Source organism: Sciurus vulgaris, assembly GCF_902686455.1.
Source record: "Sciurus vulgaris genome assembly, chromosome: 1".
Taxonomy (NCBI): domain Eukaryota; kingdom Metazoa; phylum Chordata; class Mammalia; order Rodentia; family Sciuridae; genus Sciurus; species Sciurus vulgaris.
Window position 1 is genome coordinate 8,281,418 of NC_136461.1, and position 17,597 is coordinate 8,299,014.

Below are 17,597 nucleotides of genomic sequence, written 5' to 3' on the forward strand. Positions count from 1 at the left end.
CGGCCAGCCAGCCTCCCCGGCCGCCTCCTCAGCTCCCTGCAGGTGACCCCACTGTGACTCCCAGAGGACCCAACAGCCACCCTGCTGTAGGCCACCCCGGAGCGTCCCAGGCCTCCCTCCCGCCTCACCTGCTGCCTTCCGGGCCTCCCTGCCGGGCGGGGGTGTTTTTCCCAGGCCGAACTGCTCAGCTTCCTAGTTTGTCCCCCAGGCTTCCTGCCCGCCACCCTTCAGCCAGGGCTCGTGGTTCTCAGCCCTGCCTGCATCCCAGTCACCTGAAGAGACAGTGAACCCGAGGGTGGGCCCACCTGCCGGGCTCCCAACGGGTGCCCAGGTGACTCTGCAGGTCCACGGACCACCTGCAGAGAACCCCTGCTTTCAAACACTGATCGTGTTGAGAGGGGACAGACAGATGGGAGCGGAGGGAACGTGGGGCCACCGTGCAGACCCACCCCAGACGCCTCCACCTTTAACAAGCATCTGCCTGCGGCCCTGCCTGGCCCAAGTCCACAGGTGCCTCACATTCCTCAGCAAACTGGTACCTGCAGGAGAAACCCAGGCGCCAAAAATGAGAACAACCAAGCAAGTTCCCCAAGCAGGGAACTTCAGTGACCCTTCACGGACCAGATCCCAGAACTCAGGGGGACAACGGCAATTCCCCCAACCATGAAATCAGTAAGCGTGGGCCAAAGTGACCCAGAGTGGTCACAGCAGCAGGGACTTGAAAGTCTGATGTTGCTTTGCTTCAAGTCAAAAGTCAAGAGGTGGACTCGGGTGAGACACTCTGGAAACTTCCTTGGGACCCCAATAAAACTGGAGGGCAGGAGAGGCATGCTGGCCCTCTCCTCTCTGAGAGAACCCACTCTCGCTAAGTTTCTGAGGCTGGCCTCCAACTCTGATCCTCCTGCCTCAGTCTCCTGAGTCGCTGGGATTACAGGTGTGTGCCACTGCTGGACTCAGGCTTTCCCTCCCCCCATCCCCCACCCACCTCTCTCTCTCTCTCTCTCTCTCTCTCTCTCTCTCTCTCTCTCTCTCTCTCTGTTTCTTAAGTTCAAAAGAAATTATTTATTTAGAGTGCAGAGTGCCAGTTATAAAACAAAATCAAAAGCCTCAGTAACTTAGCGAGACCCCCGTCCCAAAATAAAAAATACAAAGGTGGCTCAGTGGTAGAAGCCCCATTGGGTTCAACCCCCAGGATCCCCAAAAAACAAAAACAGAGGCAAAGCCAGGCTTTCCTAGTTGCACGAGGCTGCGATCCACAGACGGGTCTGTCTGGACTCCCTCCCGCCCCCTGGTGGAGTCCTAGCCTAGCGCAAAAAGGCATCAACCATTTAAGGTATTTCCGGTAACCGCCATCTGACGACAGAGCTCATTTGCATACCCACAATGCATTGCACACCGAGTAATTTTTTTTTTTTTCCCCTACTTTAAATTCGCTAGATTTTCCTTTTGCCATGAACCATATTTTCTCGAAAAGTACACTTATGCTTCGTTATTTGTGTAGAAAAAGTAGTATCACTAGCTCCTGTGACCGCGGAGTCACCCTTAGGGAACTAGGCATAGTAGTAACCCGAGGACTGTTTGCGGGGAGAGCTGAGTATACTCTGGTTTCTCTTCAGATCGTATAAATCTTTCGCCTTTTACTAAAGATTTCCGTGGAGAGGAACAACTCTGAGTCTTAAACCAATTTTTTGAGGCCTTGCTCTTGCAGGGCTAATAACGGTGGTTAAAAAGTAGTTAAAGTGCGTTTCGTCGGGAGGACTTCCGCTTCCTAAGTCCTTAGTGTTCACCTAGGCAGGCGCCGGTAGTTGGTGGTCGCTGGACCCACTTGCGCTGCTTCGGAGCAGGCGCAGCGTGTTCCCTAGGAGCGTGACAAAGCCAGCAGCCTTCCTGACGGTGGCTCTCGGTGTTGCCCTTGCTGTGAAGCTTAGCGGCCTCTTCTTCAGAACTGCAGTCGGCTGCTTTTTCTGTGAGCACTGTGTTTTGCGGGCGGGGTGGGACGACTTGCCCTCAAACTAGAAGGAGGCCCTCCGTTGTGGGTAAGAAACTTGAGAAAGGCATTTGATGTGGCTATAATGGGTTTAATTTAATGAACTTTCTAACCAATGTCTTTTTTTTAGTTGTAGAGTGACACTATACCTGTATTTTCATGTGCTGCAGAAGGTGGCACCCAGTGCCTCCCATGCGCTCGGCAAGGGCTCTGCCACTGAGTTACAACCCGAGCCCCTTTCTGACCAATTTCTTTGGCCAGAACTTAGTCCCATTGCCTCACCCAGCTCCGTGGGGTGCTGGGGAGTGTAGTCTTTCCTCTAGGCAGCCAGAAAGCCAGCCAGGGATGCTAGGTTCTAGGGGGCAGAGGCTGAATACTGGGATTGGGGAAACTAGCACTGTCTGTCCCAGTAAAGGCCAGAGGGAATCACCTCCGACTTTCCTGTGTGAGCTCCATTTCTCCTCCAGGTGGGTCCCTGTGGCCAGTTCTCCCCTTCCTAAGTAGAGAGGCCAGTGCCTGGGTACTAGGTCTGTACTGGCCCTGAACCGACTCCTCTCTGGTGCAGTAAGCCCAGGCTGGAGGGTCCAGAGGCCCTTACCATAGTCCAGTCCTGCTGCATTGGTCCCGAACCCTATTCTAACAGAGAAGGGTGGCCCAGTCCAGCTACTGAAAGGTTGGAGATTACAGTGTCCAATCATGACTACCTGCTGGTGGCCACTGCTTTCGTTTGCTCTTGAGACCTTTAATACCCCGGAGTATTAAAGGTTATACCTTGCTTGTGCTAGGGACTTCTATGGCACAGGGACCTTTTTAAATTAATAAAGCACACCAGGTTACAAAATGACCAGTTATACTGAAATAGTTATGAAAGCATTTCTTTAAAACTAACCCAGCATGGGGCTGAGGCTGGGGCTCAGTGGTAGAGCGCTTGCCTAGCATGCTGAGGCATGGGTTCGATTCTCAGCACCACATGAAAAAAATAAATAAAATAAAGGTATTGTGCCCATCTACAACTATATATGTATATTTAGAGAACTTGACAAGAAGGCGCCAAAGCAATCAATCATAAAAAAATTTAAAAATAAAATAACCCAGTGTACGGAATGGGGATATAGCTTAGTGGTAGAGCACCTGCCCAGCATGTGCAAGGTACTCGGTTCAATCTCTTGCAAAACAACTTAAATAAAAACAACCCAGTATAAGGAACACCCAAATTTTGGCCTCCAAATACCACTGCCCCATTTGAAGGAAGCCCGGCTGCTTGGGGAGATGGTTGGCATGAGCTGGGACGTATGCAATCTTGAAGGGGCACCTGCGGGGCAAAGGTGGTATCGTCTGACCATTGAGATTAATAAATGCAAGCGTTCAAAACATATCAGATATATTTAAATCCTTGAGTTCCCAACAAGTATGTTTAAATCATTGAGTTCATAAAAATCCTGAAAACAAAAATAAAAATAAAAACCTAACTGATCTCGAGCATAAGATGCTGGAGAACCCGTTCATTACTGTGAAGACTGGTGAATGTAGGTGGAGACTCAGGCTTCGCGGCCCGTGCGGTGCCGAGGGTCAGGCCATGGGCCACACCAGTGGGCCGCACCCGCCCGGAGCCTGTCCAAACTCACTGTTTCTCACACAGGTCACATTTATGAGACGGCTGCATCTGTAAACTGTGTCTGGATATTTGACGATATGGAGGAATCACCCTTGATTTCTTGGCATGTGTGTCAGTTATTAGGGTTGGTTGTCTGCACCCTTCTGTTCTAGAGGAATGAACAGAAATATCTACACGGAAGGGGTGTTTTCTTGGATTTACCTCAAAACGATTTGGGGAGAAGTGGGCAGCGCGAAGTGAGCAGAGGTCTCAGCCTCGGTGGTCCTGGGTGTTGGGTGAGTCGAGGTTCACGTACCTGTGGACCTGCTCATGCGTGCCCATCAGGGTCCCTCGCTGAGCGCTTCTGAATACGTTTTTATTCCATTTTTATTTATTTATGTAGTAGGGATTTAGCCCAGGGGCAATTTACCACTGAGCTACATTCCTAGTCCTTAATATATATGATATATGTAAATAATAATATATATAATATATAAATAATATGAATTTAAATATAGATATATATATATATATTTTTTTTTTTTTTTTTTTGGAGACAGGGTCTCACTAAGTTGCTGAGGCTGGCCCTGAACTTGTGATCCTCCTGCCTCAGCCTCCGGAGTTGCTGGGATGACAGATATGCACCACCACGTCTGGCTTGAATATATTTTAAAAACAAATCTGTGGCATGGTGACACACGTGCTCCTTTAGTGACACTTATTCTGATGACTACCGTCATATCAAGGTCGCGATGAGCATGAGCCACATTTAAAGATACTCCTGACAACTGGGATGTGTCAAGAACATGTCTGTGATTCCTGTCTGTGACAGTGACCCGATGCAGTGGGGCACAGCTGTGATCCCAGCGACACGGGAGGCTGAGGCTGGAGGCTGAGGCGGGAGAATGGCGAGATCGAGGCCAGTCTGGACAACTTAGCAAGACCTTGGTCACAGTGAAAACTGAATGCTGGGACTGGGGTTGTGCTTAGCACACATATAAATAAATAAGCAAAGGGTCCCGTGGAAACTAAAAAGGATATTTAAAAAAATAAGGCTGGGACGTGGCTCAGTAGTAAAGCCCCTGGGTTGATCCCCAGCATCGGAAAAAGCAAAACTATTGGGCCCCTGCCGCCGGGGCCAAGTGAAGGTGGGGGCACCGCTCAGCAGTGGGCGCTGGCCTCGGATTCCAGCCTCAGATTCCAACCTCGGATCAGAGAAAGGCAGGAGAGGCGGGGCCTCCTCTGAGGCCGCGGCTTCCACAGACAGGGCTTTCTGTCCTGGGTCTGCGGCCTTTGCCGTGCGTGGGTGGCGAGGTCCCTGCGGTGGGTAGGAGCCCGAGTCTGCTGGGAGCGGCCTTCGCACGCGGTCATCAGGGGGAGGCCCAGCCACCCTGTGCAGCTGAGGTGTCATTAGGCCCATTTTACAGGTGGGACCGAGGGGCGTGAATGCTGGGCTCACCCGACTGAGGTCACCCGGATGCCAACAGCGGGAAGGGGCCTCGGGACCCCTCCCCGCCCAGCCGGCGCTCAGGGCCACCTCCCGGGTGCCGCTTAGGGACCTGCCAGTCCTGTTCCTAGAGAAGCCACCGCCACCGTTCCCAGGCCCCCACTGGGCAGGGACCCGCCAAGGCCCACCCGGGCTTCCTTCTGACCGCCCTGCCACCTCCCTTCTTCGCTGGCTCTGCTTTCTGGAACCGGGAGGTAAACTCCTCTTTGTTTTTGGGGGTGGTTGCTTGGTTGGTACTGGGGACTTACCCTGGGGTGTTCTACTCCTGAGCCACCTCCCAAGACATTTTGATTTTTTCATTTTGAGACAGATTCTCACTGGGTAGCTGAGGGCCTTGCTAAGTTGTTGCTAAGTAGAGGCTGGCCTCAAACTTGTGATCCTCCTGCCTCAGCCTCCTGAGTCACTGGGATTTCAGGCACATGCCACCACGCCAGGCTCAAATCAGCCTCTGGTTTAGGAGGAGGCTGAACCCTCGACTGACCCTGCTCAGAGGAGAAGGGGGTAGTCCCTCAGTTGTCATTCCAGATGAGTCCAGAGCTCCCTGCCCTGAGGCCAGAGGTGTGGGCAGCCGGGCTCTCTGGGCAGGGCCGAGCTGCAGGCAGGCAGTGCTGCTCTCGGCTGGGAACAGCCGTGAAGCTCCCACCTCCCTCCTGTTCCAGCTGGAGTGTCACCCGGGTCCTGCAGGGCTAGGTGCCAGCCACCTGCTCCCTCAGCCCGGCTCTGCTCCTCTCCCCGTGGACGCGTGCCTGCCCCGTCCACATTCCAGTCCAGCGAGTGACCAGCCATGCCCAGGGCCGAGCTTCCACCTCAGGGTCAGGAGCTGGCAAGGGGCACCGTCTGCCAGTGTCCCACCGACTGTCTCTCCGAGGCTCTGGGGCCCGCCCTGCGCAGACAGCCCTGGGTGAATGGGGTGTCGCCCCCGCCCGGCAGAACCGGAGCTGCTCAGGACACAAGGGACGGGACGCCGTTCGAAATGGGTCCCCACGACGGGGCCAGCAGTGGGAACGCCTGGCTCTGGAGCTGGACACACCTGGGAGCACATCCTGACTCCTCGGGCGGTGGGTCTTGGGCGAGTGAGGTCACCTCAGACCCTCGCTCTCCTCGTCCGGAGGGGAAGGAAGCTCGGCTTGCCTGGCACGTGGAGGCCGCGCTCTGCCCTGAGCCCCCATCTCCCCTCCATCCTCACCAGCGTCCACACTTCCCTTTGGGAAACGCCTTTCTCCTGTGACTGTCATCCCAGTGCTGGGGTGTCCTCTTGCTCTGACCTAATTTACATATGTAATGGCCACAGTGATCGGCTGGAGGTTGAACTGTCCAATCAGAGGTGGGCCTCGTTGCTTTGGGTAGGGGTGCTAGGACTTGGACTCCTTTGGAGTTGATGCTTAGAGGCCATCAGGCCATTTCTGTTACCACAAGGGACAGGGTAGCCAGACTGAAGATGAAGCTGACCTAACAGGGAGCAGGGCTAAGAATCGCTCCCACTGAAGTCACTTGAGTCCTGGATCAAACCACTCCTGAAGCTCCCACAGGACTACACTGACATGTGGACCAACACTTCCCATTCTGCTTAAGCCAGTCATCAGGAATTTCCCTGTCACTTGCGGTGGCCCAAAGTCTGGATAGAAACATAAGGGTTAATGGCATGATATAGAAAAGCGGATTCCACCAGCAGACTCCTGTCGCCCCTGATGACAAGCACAGATAGCGCCATTGCCTTCACGGAACTTAAGCTGGCAGAGCACCAGGCACACGGCAGCTGCTCCTCGGGCGTGGCCTCCCCGAGGGCCTGCCTGAAGAGTCTCAGTGGACATTTGCTGAAATACACGAGTCACGTGAGGCATCCACTGGCCGAAGTCCGGGGAGCGACGCCCAGGAGCAGGAGTGCCCAGCCGAGGTCGCTCCTGCAGGGCGAGGCTGCTGCTCCACCGCGGGCCTCCTTCGCCTTGGGCTGCCTTTCTAGAGGGAGGGCAGGTGGGGTAGCTGCCTGGTTGCCAGACCCTGATCAGACTGGCCAAGCCGGGCCACTGCTGCTGAGGAGCTGGTTCCTGAGGGCCAGGGCCAAAGTGAGGAAAAGCTAAGGCAAGCCACAGACCCTCGCCTCGGGGACACAGGGGCCTGCGTTTGCCGTGGTTTAGACCCCGTGTCCCAGAGGCCTGTGTGGAGGCTGGGTCACCAGCCTGCGGCACTGTTGGGAGGGAGGTGGTAGAAACTTCCAGAGCGAGGTCACTGCGGGGGTGGCCTTGAAGGGGCCCCTCCTCTCTTCCCAGCCACACGAGGTGAGCATCTGCTCCACCAGGAACTCTTGCCACGCTGTGCCACCTCACCTGGCCCGAGAGCACTAGCACCAGCCAACCAGGGACCAAAACAAGCCTTCCTCCTTTCCAGCGGATTTCCTCAGGTATTTTGTAACAGTGACGGAAATCTCACCGACGCTCCCCAGGGTCCCCCGGGTCCCTTGAAGCGGCCGACCCTTGAGCTGGAAAAGCCCGAGACTTCTTCTTCACCTGGGTGCCTCTATGCTTGACTCGTCACCTCGGCTGGAGGAATGCGCTTTGTCATTTCTGGCTTCCAGAACAGGCTGGGTGCCTTAGGAACCACAGAAACGTGTCCCTCACGTGTCCCTCACTGGGCGTCTGCAGCCAAGGTGCCAGCATGGTGGGGTCTGTGGAGGGTCTTGCTCTGGCCCACGAGCCTGCGGGAGAGCTGGCCCACTCAGGTCAGCAGCCAGCAGTCCCTCCGCTCTGCCGAATGCTTGGCACAGAGCCGCCCTGCAGAAGCCACCCAGGAACGCAGCAGGGCGGGAGCTGGGTGGGGACAGGAGCACCTTGGGCTGGGCTGCGTGGCCTGGGATAGGGTATCCTGGCCAGGCCTGGTTGCCTCGTCTGAGTGGGGCCGGGGGCCCAGATGCGAGCTGTGACTACCGACCTCAGCTCCTTAGGAGGCATCCCTCGGGCACTGGGCACCCAGGTTCGCGTCCACACCCCGCTCGGTACAGCAGTCAGTCACCAAGCGTGGCCGCTCCTGGTCTAGCAGCTTCCAGCTCCGTCGGGCAACTGGCAGGCACATCACACCAGGACACCCAGCTCTGCCCCGTTCCCACCGAGTCAGGCAAGCGGCCACAGCCACACCTGGGAGATGCCTGCTGAGCTCCGCACCAGCCACAGGAGCCAGAGGGCTGAGCACTGAGCCTCCGGAAGCCCAGGCCGCCAGCAGCAGAGCGGGGTTCTCCCTTTCTCCCTCACCACCCACCGGGCGAGGCACCTCTGCTTCCTGTGGGGTCACGCTGCTACCGCACAGTCTGGGAAACCGGGTGGACTGCCAGGTCTGGCTGGTCCCCTCTGGGTCCCAGGGATGGCGGCTTCCTCCTCGCAGAGGCGAGGGCCCCGACCTTCGCTTCTGTGAACCAGCAGTGGCCCTTTGCTGCTGCTGTCCTGTGGCTAGAAAAACCCAGGCCGGAGCACCTGGGCTCTCGGGACAGGCAGGGCTGAAGGCGTCCCAACATCCTGCAGCTGAAAGGTGGCCAGCAGCACAGCCTGGGCTGCCTCCTTGGCCTGCAGGGCTTGGTGAGGCAAGCGTCCTGCTTCAGGCCACCCAGCAGTCCAGTGGGGCGCGGGGGAGAGGAGCGGACCAGGGCTGGACCAGGGCTGGACCAGGGCTGGACCAGGGCTGGGACACACACAGACCAGTCGTGGAAGTTTCAAAGAGATTTATTTAAAAACAACAAAAAAGCTTTGGTATTTCAAAACCAAACAATCACCAATTGCTAGAAAGTTAAACACCTCCCCCGAAGCCCAAAAGTACAAAACCACAGGTCCCCACAGGCTTGTGACAGGGAGGCGGGGTGCAGCCCAAGGACAGGTGGCACCTGTGCTCTCCAGCGGGCAGGGCAGCCGCCAGGGGCCCAGCCCCAGCCCCGGGGCTGCACGGGCCTCCAGAGGAAGGGGCACCGCTCACCGCCTACCACGGATGCAAACCATCCAGCAGATCGCAACCAAAATAAATTAGAAGTTCATTCAAGAAAGAACACATGAAATCAGGAAGAACACCATTTTCCTAAACAAGTCTTTTCAAAAGAGGATCTATTTCCTGGGAAAGAGAAGGGGGTGTGGAAGGAGTGAGTTCAAGTTCAAGTACGCTCCACCAGGTTCACTTTATTGAGTGGAAGGCTTACAGGTCCACTGCCCCCCCACCCGGGACACTCGTTCCTTCCAACGCGAGCTGGTGCCCACAAGCGCTTCTGCGTCACTGTCCCCCACAAGGCACAAAGGGTAGGTGCTTCCGAAGGATCCCTTGTCTGTAGCAGCAGATGGCGTCTTGTGCAAACGGTGGCAGAAAGCAGGACTCGCAGTTCCCTCAGACACTGGGGTCTTCCTGTTCAATTTACAAAACAAGGAATTACTGTCCACTGCCACCCGTGGCCAGCTAGAGCACCCAGGGTGGCAGGCACGAGGTGACCCTGGTGACCCCCACCAGGCTCAGACCCAGCCTGCAGGCAGCTCTTGACCAGGCTAGTCACCACGGCTCAGTGGCCTGTGACCCCTGGGGTTCCTCTGCTCCGGCGCCGCCCAGTTGGAGCACTAGGGAGGACAAGGTCAGGTCCCCACCGAGGCAGCTTGGCCCACGTCCAGACTGTTTGAGGAGCTAAATACAGAGAAGCCAGTGGTCAGGAGTGCTAAGCAGCAGCCTGCTGGACAGAGGCTGCAGATCCCACAGTGCCGGTGTGGCCCTTTCCCACCAGTGACCAAGCGGTGGCTCTGGGTGTCTGTGGCACGTGGCTTTTGATCTACAGGTTCTTCCAGCACAAGAACTTGGACCTGCCTCCACCTCCCCTGCAGTCAGGCACTGCTTCCTGGGCCAGTCCAGCCCTGGGTGGAAACAGGAAGCGGTAGCCACAAAGCTCCTCCTCGGGCATGACGGGCATGTCACCTGCATGGGTCTTGGGCTCTCTACCCATGAGGAGGAGAAGCTGGGGACTAGTGGGCAAGGGTGCAAAGGGAGGGAAGGGGAGGAAGGGCGCAGAGGGGAGAGGAGGGGAGAGGGGAAGGGGGAGAGGGAGAGGAGGGAGAGGAGGGGAGAGGAGGGGAGACAGGGGAGAGGAGGGGAGAGGGAGGGGGGAGGGAGGGGGAGAGGAGGGGGAGGGGAAGGGGAGGGGAGGGGAGGAGCAGGTGGGTGGAAGGGAGGGGAGAGAAAGGAGGAGAGGGGAGGGGAAGGAGGGGAGGGGGGAGAGGGCAGAGGAGCAGGTGAATGGAGTCAGGGGGAGCTGGGGAGGAGCGGGCAGGGGTGCAGGGATGTGGGAGGAGGGCAGCAGGGAGAGCTCAGTCCCTCTGGACACTTCCTTCCCTGGCTGCTGACCCCGGTCCCTCTGGCTGTTCTCTCGAAGCCCTGATGGGAGAAAGCATGGAGGTGGCCGCAGGCAGAGGAGGCGGCCTCACCCACCAAGAGACACCAAGGTTACCCCAGCTGACAGTGCCATTCAGGTCAAAATCCCAGCTTTCTGGGGCAAAGACGTTTCAGGAGACAGGAGGGGCGCACCCTGTCCTGTGCTGACCAGAGGGTCCTGCCGACAGGCCCACACAGAGGCACTGACCTCTCAGGTGATGGGCGGGCCCTGGGGTGGGGACAGGGGCACCAGCAGTTCAGAGAGGGCTCCATGTCCACCTGGGGTCAGCGTTTTGCTTTGCTAAGGGTCTGTTATTTTTAAATGCCTAGGTTGGCGGGGCCGCGGCTGCCACAGAAGCCAGGGGCCTCCTCCGCTCCCCTGGGATTCCACGGCCTTCCCCAGGCCTCCTCGGGGAGGTCACTCCTGATGGCCTCTCGACACACGTGCTCCTGTCTGGTGGTGAGAGCCGTGGCACCAGCGGAGGACACCCATCCTGCCCGCCAGCCCCTCCTGGACATGGCGCCAAGCGCACTCTAGGGCCAGCGTCCTACCTTGCTCCTGAAGAGGGGCTTGGCGCCAGGCCCGCAGTACTCGTTGTAGATGAGCTTGAAGAGGAAGAGGTGGAAGAGGGTGATGAGGGAGGCCACGCTGAACCAGAAGAGGAAGGGCAGGCCGGGGTCCTGCTGGGCCATGTGCTCGTCGTGCGCCAGGATGGCCTTGAGGTGCAGCGTGTGCCGCAGGTCCTGCAGGTGCGTGAGGTCGGTGGAGATGTACAGCAGCGGCGTGATGGGCTGCGTCACCATGACCGAGAAGGTGTGGCCCCCCGCGCGCCGCGGTCAGCTCCACGGGGTCGTCCAGGCAGCCCGCCTCGCAGGCGTAGATCTTGACGGGCTGGCCGCGGGACTCCACGGACACGTGCAGGTAGGGCTTGCCCTCGGCGTCAGCCAGCACGGCCAGGTCGATGTGGTCATTCTTGTAGCGGATGCCGCGCAGCGCGTAGCTGTTGTGCAGCACGTCGGGGTCGGCCTGGAACTGCAGGTGGTTCTCCGTGAACTGCAGCCCCCCGAAGCTGAGCACCATGCCCTGCAGGATGCCCGGGGCGCCCACCTTCACCAGCCCCTTGCAGCCCCGCTTCTGGAGGGTCAGCTTCCACAGGTCGGAGAGCTGCAGGATCTGCTGCACAGAGGCCAGCCGGGCCGGCCACAGGTTCTCGGCGTGCATGGTGGCGTGGCCACTGAAGCAGTGGTCTTCGTAGTTGAGGGTGGCTTCCATCTGGTCTCGCTCCCTGTGGCTCAGGGACGGGCTGAGCAGAGGCGCCGGCGAGCAAGAGAGCATGTAGTACAGCGTCAGGTTGACGGTCAGGCCTGATGGGGTGTGGGCATCCGTGATCTTCTTCATCTCCACCCCTGAAAGACCACGAAGGCTGCGGGTTAAGGAGGAAGGCGTGGCCAGGGCACAGCGATGGCAGAGGTCAGGACAGCGGAGGGAAGCCTGGGGCCCCAGGGATGAAGACAACGGATATGGTGTCCCAGATCCAGAGTCCAGGAGAAATCCACCCGCCTGCCCTACGTGGCCATTGGAGCACGAGGGCCTGAAACCTAAAGTCATGTCCAAGGGCAGTGGGGCCTCCCACCAGAGCTGAGGACTATATCCTCACAGCACATGGCACCAACCCCATGACCGGAACCCCCTGTGGCAGGCAGTCATCTGAGCCCGCTGGTCCTGGCCTCTTCTCCCATCCCGCTCTCTCCAGGCTGGTAGCTTTACTTAGTCTCTGCGCGTGTGATACTGGAGACGGAGCCCAGGGCCTTGCACACGCAGGCAAGTGCTCTACCACTGAGCTACTTCCCCAGCTGTTTTTTATTTGGGTCTTGCTAAAATGCCCAGGCAATCCTCCTGCTTCACTGTGGGATTCCAGATTCCAGATGTGTATCACCACACCTGTCTGAGTCCTGTAGCTTTAAATGACATCCCCCAAATTGGTGTCATCTGGTGTCAAATTGGATTTGGGTGTCACACAGACACATGCTGGATATCATACAGATGTCTCCCAAACTTGAACAAATTCCAGACTCCACCACTCTTCTGCCCTTTCCACTTGGCTACCTGACAGGCATTTGCACCTGACATGGTTTGAACTCTTTTGGCCCCAAACCAAGCCTTCCCCAAACTGTCTCCAAGCAGATGCTCAAGTCCCCAAGTTCAGGAGTCATCATCCAGGTCCCAGCTGCCCCCTCGATACACTATCCGCACCTGCCTGGTTCTCTGTCCCCATGGTCACAGTCCTGATCCCAGCTACCTTCCCCGCTTACCTGCTCTCCCACGTCCACAGGTGCCCCTGCAGTCTACACTCTGCACAGGCAGCCAGGGCCCTTCAGAGCCGCCCTCCCCATCCCTCTGAGAACAGAGTTCACCAAGCAGGCGCTTTCCGGCACCTGCTCCTCCACAGGGCAGCCTCCAGCCTGGACACCCTCCTCACTCACATGACCGGCTGCTTCTTGCCACTCAGAGCTCAGCTGTGTCCCCTCCTCAGGCTCCCCAGATGACAGCTAAGCTGGGGCCCCCATGCCACAGTGCCGCCCATCTTATTTGCAGTCCTCCCTACAGTGCTTTTTATCCCAAAAGACGTCTTACTTAGATCTCACTTTCTTAATGTGTGTCTTCCAACCAACCAGACTGAAGCACCCAAGAGCTCTGTTCTGCTCGCCTGTTTCCCCCACGCAAAGAACAGCCCTGGCAGAAGGTTCAATAAATGTTTGTTCAATGAACGAAAATTCTCTGAGCGATCAACCACACAAGTTCAGACAACCGGAACCCTGGAGACTAAAATCCCTCTCTCATCCAAATAGGATTTTCTTAACAGTCAGTGGGGGAGAGAGTTTCCACTTGGCGTGAACCTTCCAGTCTCCAACCTCCTTGTAAACAGACACAGCCACAGCGCCAGGCCAAGCCCAGGCCTGTCCCAGACAGACCACGATACCTGTGGAGAGGGTCTGGGATTCTCCTGCTGGTTCACCCTTTATGAACAGACCCTATAAACTCCACCTACTCAAATCAGGACTCATTATGAGAACAAATACAGTACCCGACCTTCACACTCAGTGTTCACGGCAATCTCACCCTGAGTTAGGTAGACCATTAATCCAGGGTCACACAGCGACTATGAGGTTAAGTAGAGACCCTCCCATCAAATGCCGGGTCTAAGTTTTAACCTTCAGTGTCCCCTCCGCAGACCTTGGAGAGACATATCCAGGGTGGACTGCGGGCACCCTGATGCACCAAGCCCTTGCCAGGCCTCACCTGGGCTGAACAGCTGTGCCCAGAGGCGCTGGTGGTCATGAAGCAGCTCGACTGCCGGCACCTCCAAGAGCTCCAACATCTCCCTCCGGGCCAAGTCCTGGAGCGTCTTCAGCTCCTTAGCTGCTTTGCTTTTGAGCACCTGGGGGTTGATGGGGCCTGAGACATACACCACCCAGAGCACCGTCTCATCCAGCTGCGTCTTGGGAGCCACCTGGAGCCGGTTCACTAGTTTTTTGGCAGCCACCACCACCAGGTGCACCCGCCCGGTGGGCACTGGTGTGGACCGGCCGGAGTAGAGGAGGAACTGATGATCTCCGATCTTCTCCAGGGTGCTGGTGAAGGCTTTAGGGACCGGGCCCGCAGTGGGCCCCACAGTCTGCAGCGCGGCCACGCGCTCCGTCGGGTTGTTGAGTTGGATGCGCTGCAGATAGACGTGGGGTCGGCCCCGGTGCGCCAGAAAGTCCTCCTGCAGCAGCACACAGTCGCGGCCGGACCCCGCGGCAAGGCCGGAGGCCGAGGCGGGCCCGGGGCCGGCGGCTGCAGGGCCAGAGCCTGGGCTTCCGAGCTGCAGGCAGCGCACCCGGCGCAGCAGCCCCTCCCGCGGCAGCAGCACCGCCTCTCCAGCTTCGGCCAGCACGTTCAGCGGGCGCAGCTGCACGAAGGGCACGAAGTCCGGTGCCACGGCGGGCTCCCGCTCGCCAGGAGTCACCCACAGCCGGTTGGCGGTCACGTCCAGGGCTAGGAAGCCGTTGGCCACCAGGGCCGGCACTCCAGGGCCCAGCGGCACGGCCTCCCCGCGCTCCAGCAGGCCGCGCCAGGCACGGGTGGCCGCCTCCAGGCAGGCAGAGGACTCGGCGGCGCCCGGCTCGCCGCGGGCCCAGGGCGGCAGATGCAGGCCGCCCGCCGCCCGCCGCGCCCCGGAGCCCGCGAACCACAGGAGCAGCAGCAGGAGGCCGAGCAGGCAGAGGAGGCGGCGGGCCCAGCTGCTCGACAGCAGTCCCGGCAGCCCCTTGAGCCGCTGCTGCAGCCACATCGGGCCCCCAGGCGCGGGCGACGGCGCGGGGGAGGCCGCCGGGCCCGCCGCCCAGCCCACCGGCCCGGCCGGCCCAGCCTCACTCCCCGGCCCGGACCGCGGCGCCCACCTCGACGCCCGCCGCAGCCGCCCAGGCAGCCGCCGCCGCCGCCGCTTCCTCCTCCTCGGTTACCTCCCGCCGTCAAACGACGCCGGCCGTAAAGCACCGCAGACTCTTTTGCGACAGATGGAAAAGGGGTGGGGCGCGGAGGAGGAGGCGTGTCTCCGCGGGCCTGCAGGCGTCCCGTTCACTTGCTAAAAAAAATCCGGGAGACGGCCAAACGCAACACGTGTTGGGCCTCGTTTGCTACTGATGGGTTCCCCAGCCCCCAGATTTAAACAAGTACATTGTTTCTGTGAAACTGATGATCCTCACTGCAAAAAAAGAAAAAGAAAAAAAAAAAAAAAAAGAAAGAAAAAAGAATCATTCGGCAAAGTACAAAAAATGAAAAAGTAACCATTTGAAAGGACTTCCTGGGAAATATTTTGTTGACAACTCTTCCTGGTCTGTCTGGCTGTATGTACACCAGATGGGGGCACAAATCCGATCCAGGACTGTCAGTGTCTGTACAACACCAAGTGTTTCTCTTGATGTCAACCTTGAGTTTTAACTCATTAAATGATATAAGACACTAAAATCTCGTATTTCTAAAATGCCTTTAAATTGTGAATTGTCAATGCAAAAAGGAAATTTCACATTGCAATTTGGGAAGGGAGTTCAACACGAGCACCAGGTGGACAATGGGCGATTGTTTCCACTTTGGTTTGTGGACATTCCAAAGCCAGACAGAGCTTTCACAGTTGGAATGGAAGGGTCACTTGAGGTGGCTTTCTCTGGGCTGTGAGTAGATACAGAAATGTCTGCTCAGATGGAGGGCCAGCTCCCGGCTGGAAGGTGCCTGTCTGTCTGATTCTACATATGTGTAAAATCTAAAAAATTAAATATTATCAGGGCGGGAGCCGTGCTGTGCACCTGCAGTCCCACCTACTGGGGAGGCTGAGCCCAGGAGATTTGAGGCCAGCCCAGACAACACAGCCAGACCCCATCTCAAGAGGGAAAAAAATTTTTAAATCCTATTGGGAGTTCACACGTCCCACGGGATATCCCCACGGATGCATGGGAATCCATGACCTACTGTTACAGAAAGCAATAGATCCATCCCTCTCACCCTCCTCCCTTTGTGAAAGACCAGACCAGACGGGCCTCATCCCTTCAGTGTGACGGGGATGATCAGTGCCTTTAGGCTAGTGGTTCTGAGGGTGGACAAGTTCATGCAGGGAAAGCAAGCGTGGTGTGAGACACACAGACACACGGGAAGTATTCGGGTGTGGAAACCTGTACAAGTATTTTTGCTACAAATGCTGGTGTAACAGACACCTATCTTGGCCCACTTCTCAGGGCGCAATTCCTGGAAGCCAGTCCCCAGGTCAGAGGAAAGGCCCATCACTGTGCTCTGGACTCCTTACCCCAACTCTCCAAAAGCCTAAGGCAGGTAGGAGTGACGCTCACAGCCAACAGTGACTTGCATAGCCACCAGCTAGGGGGCTAGAGTAAGGGCTGGGCATCAGGCTTGGGTGTGGAATTTTGGCCCTGCCCCTTGCTAGCAAGTTGACTAACCTTCCTGGGCCTCTGTGTTTCCATCCATAAAATGGGGATCATAAGGCAGAGTTGGGTTACTCTGAGACTTCAGCTGGACTAGTTCATGGTACAATTGGCACATTGTCTGGTTTAAATGGATTGTTTACTGTTTAGCTTATTTTGACTAGACAACACCAACTCCTGTCCATGATGCGAAATTCAAGAAGTGCAAAATTCAAGAAGTACAAAAGTCAATCAGTTCCTTCCTCCCGTGCGGCCACTGTCACCCATTCATTGGATATTCTTCCAGATTCCTTGGAGAATTTTCTATTTGCTTGTAGATATATCCATATGTTTTTTCTTTACATAGAAATTGTAGCATATGACATATACTTTCATGTTTTGTTTTTTTTTTAACTTAAGGGAACAGTTTGAAAACTATTATTGTTGTTGTTATTAATATTGTTGTTATTGGGGTTAAATGCCAGGGGGAGGTGACTGTCCATTTGGCAGCACAGAGTATGTCTGTCCCTCCGAGCTAAGGCTCTTTCTCAGGCCAACAAAGAAAATGAATAAAAGAAAAGGCTAAACCCCAGCAAAGCCTTGTGACCCTGGGCCGCTGTCCTGTGGCCTGGCTATCTCTGCACCTTCCCTGTAAAGCTGAGTCCTGTGCCTTTAACTATCCACAGCACGTGTTGCACGTACAGGGAGTAACATCTGGGTGGCGGCCACCACTGGTTAAAGAGACAGGCCTCCTGGATGAGGCTTGGACCACGTTCAATTTGCTCAAGGAAACAGGAAACAGATACCAAAAGTAGTGGAGGGCAGGTTTTGCCAGAGTGAATCCTTTCTCCTTGGAGGCCAGCAGCCTCCAAGAATAATTCCCCCTCCTGATTTATGATGATCCTGGGGATTTGGGCCACATACCACTGCCAAAGAATTTTTTGCTGTCCACAGCCCATCAGCATCATTGAACTCTAGAGAACAGGCGGTTGGAGCGGGGTTCCAATGCTACTGTGGTCCCGGATCAGCTGAGTGCTTCGATTCTCTGAGCCCCAGTTTCCTCATTTTGCAAATGGGAACAATACTGCCCAAACTGCAGGCTGTTGTGAGCCTGACCAGACAGAGAGCTTCGAAAATGGAACCAATCAGCACAGGCTGGCTTGTCCTGTCCCCGC

The 17,597-nt window shown here is 56.8% G+C and overlaps 1 protein-coding gene across 1 annotated transcript; it reads right to left on the minus strand.

Moving 5' to 3' along the window:
* Positions 1-9,213: 9,213 nt before the first annotated feature.
* Positions 9,214-14,984, minus strand: KIAA2013. Its single transcript, XM_079103486.1, is given in 4 exon segments — positions 9,214-9,459; positions 11,020-11,295; positions 11,297-11,874; positions 13,769-14,984. Coding segments are annotated over 4 exon segments (1,905 nt in total). The 5' UTR covers positions 14,802-14,984; the 3' UTR covers positions 9,214-9,441.
* Positions 14,985-17,597: the final 2,613 nt, after the last annotated feature.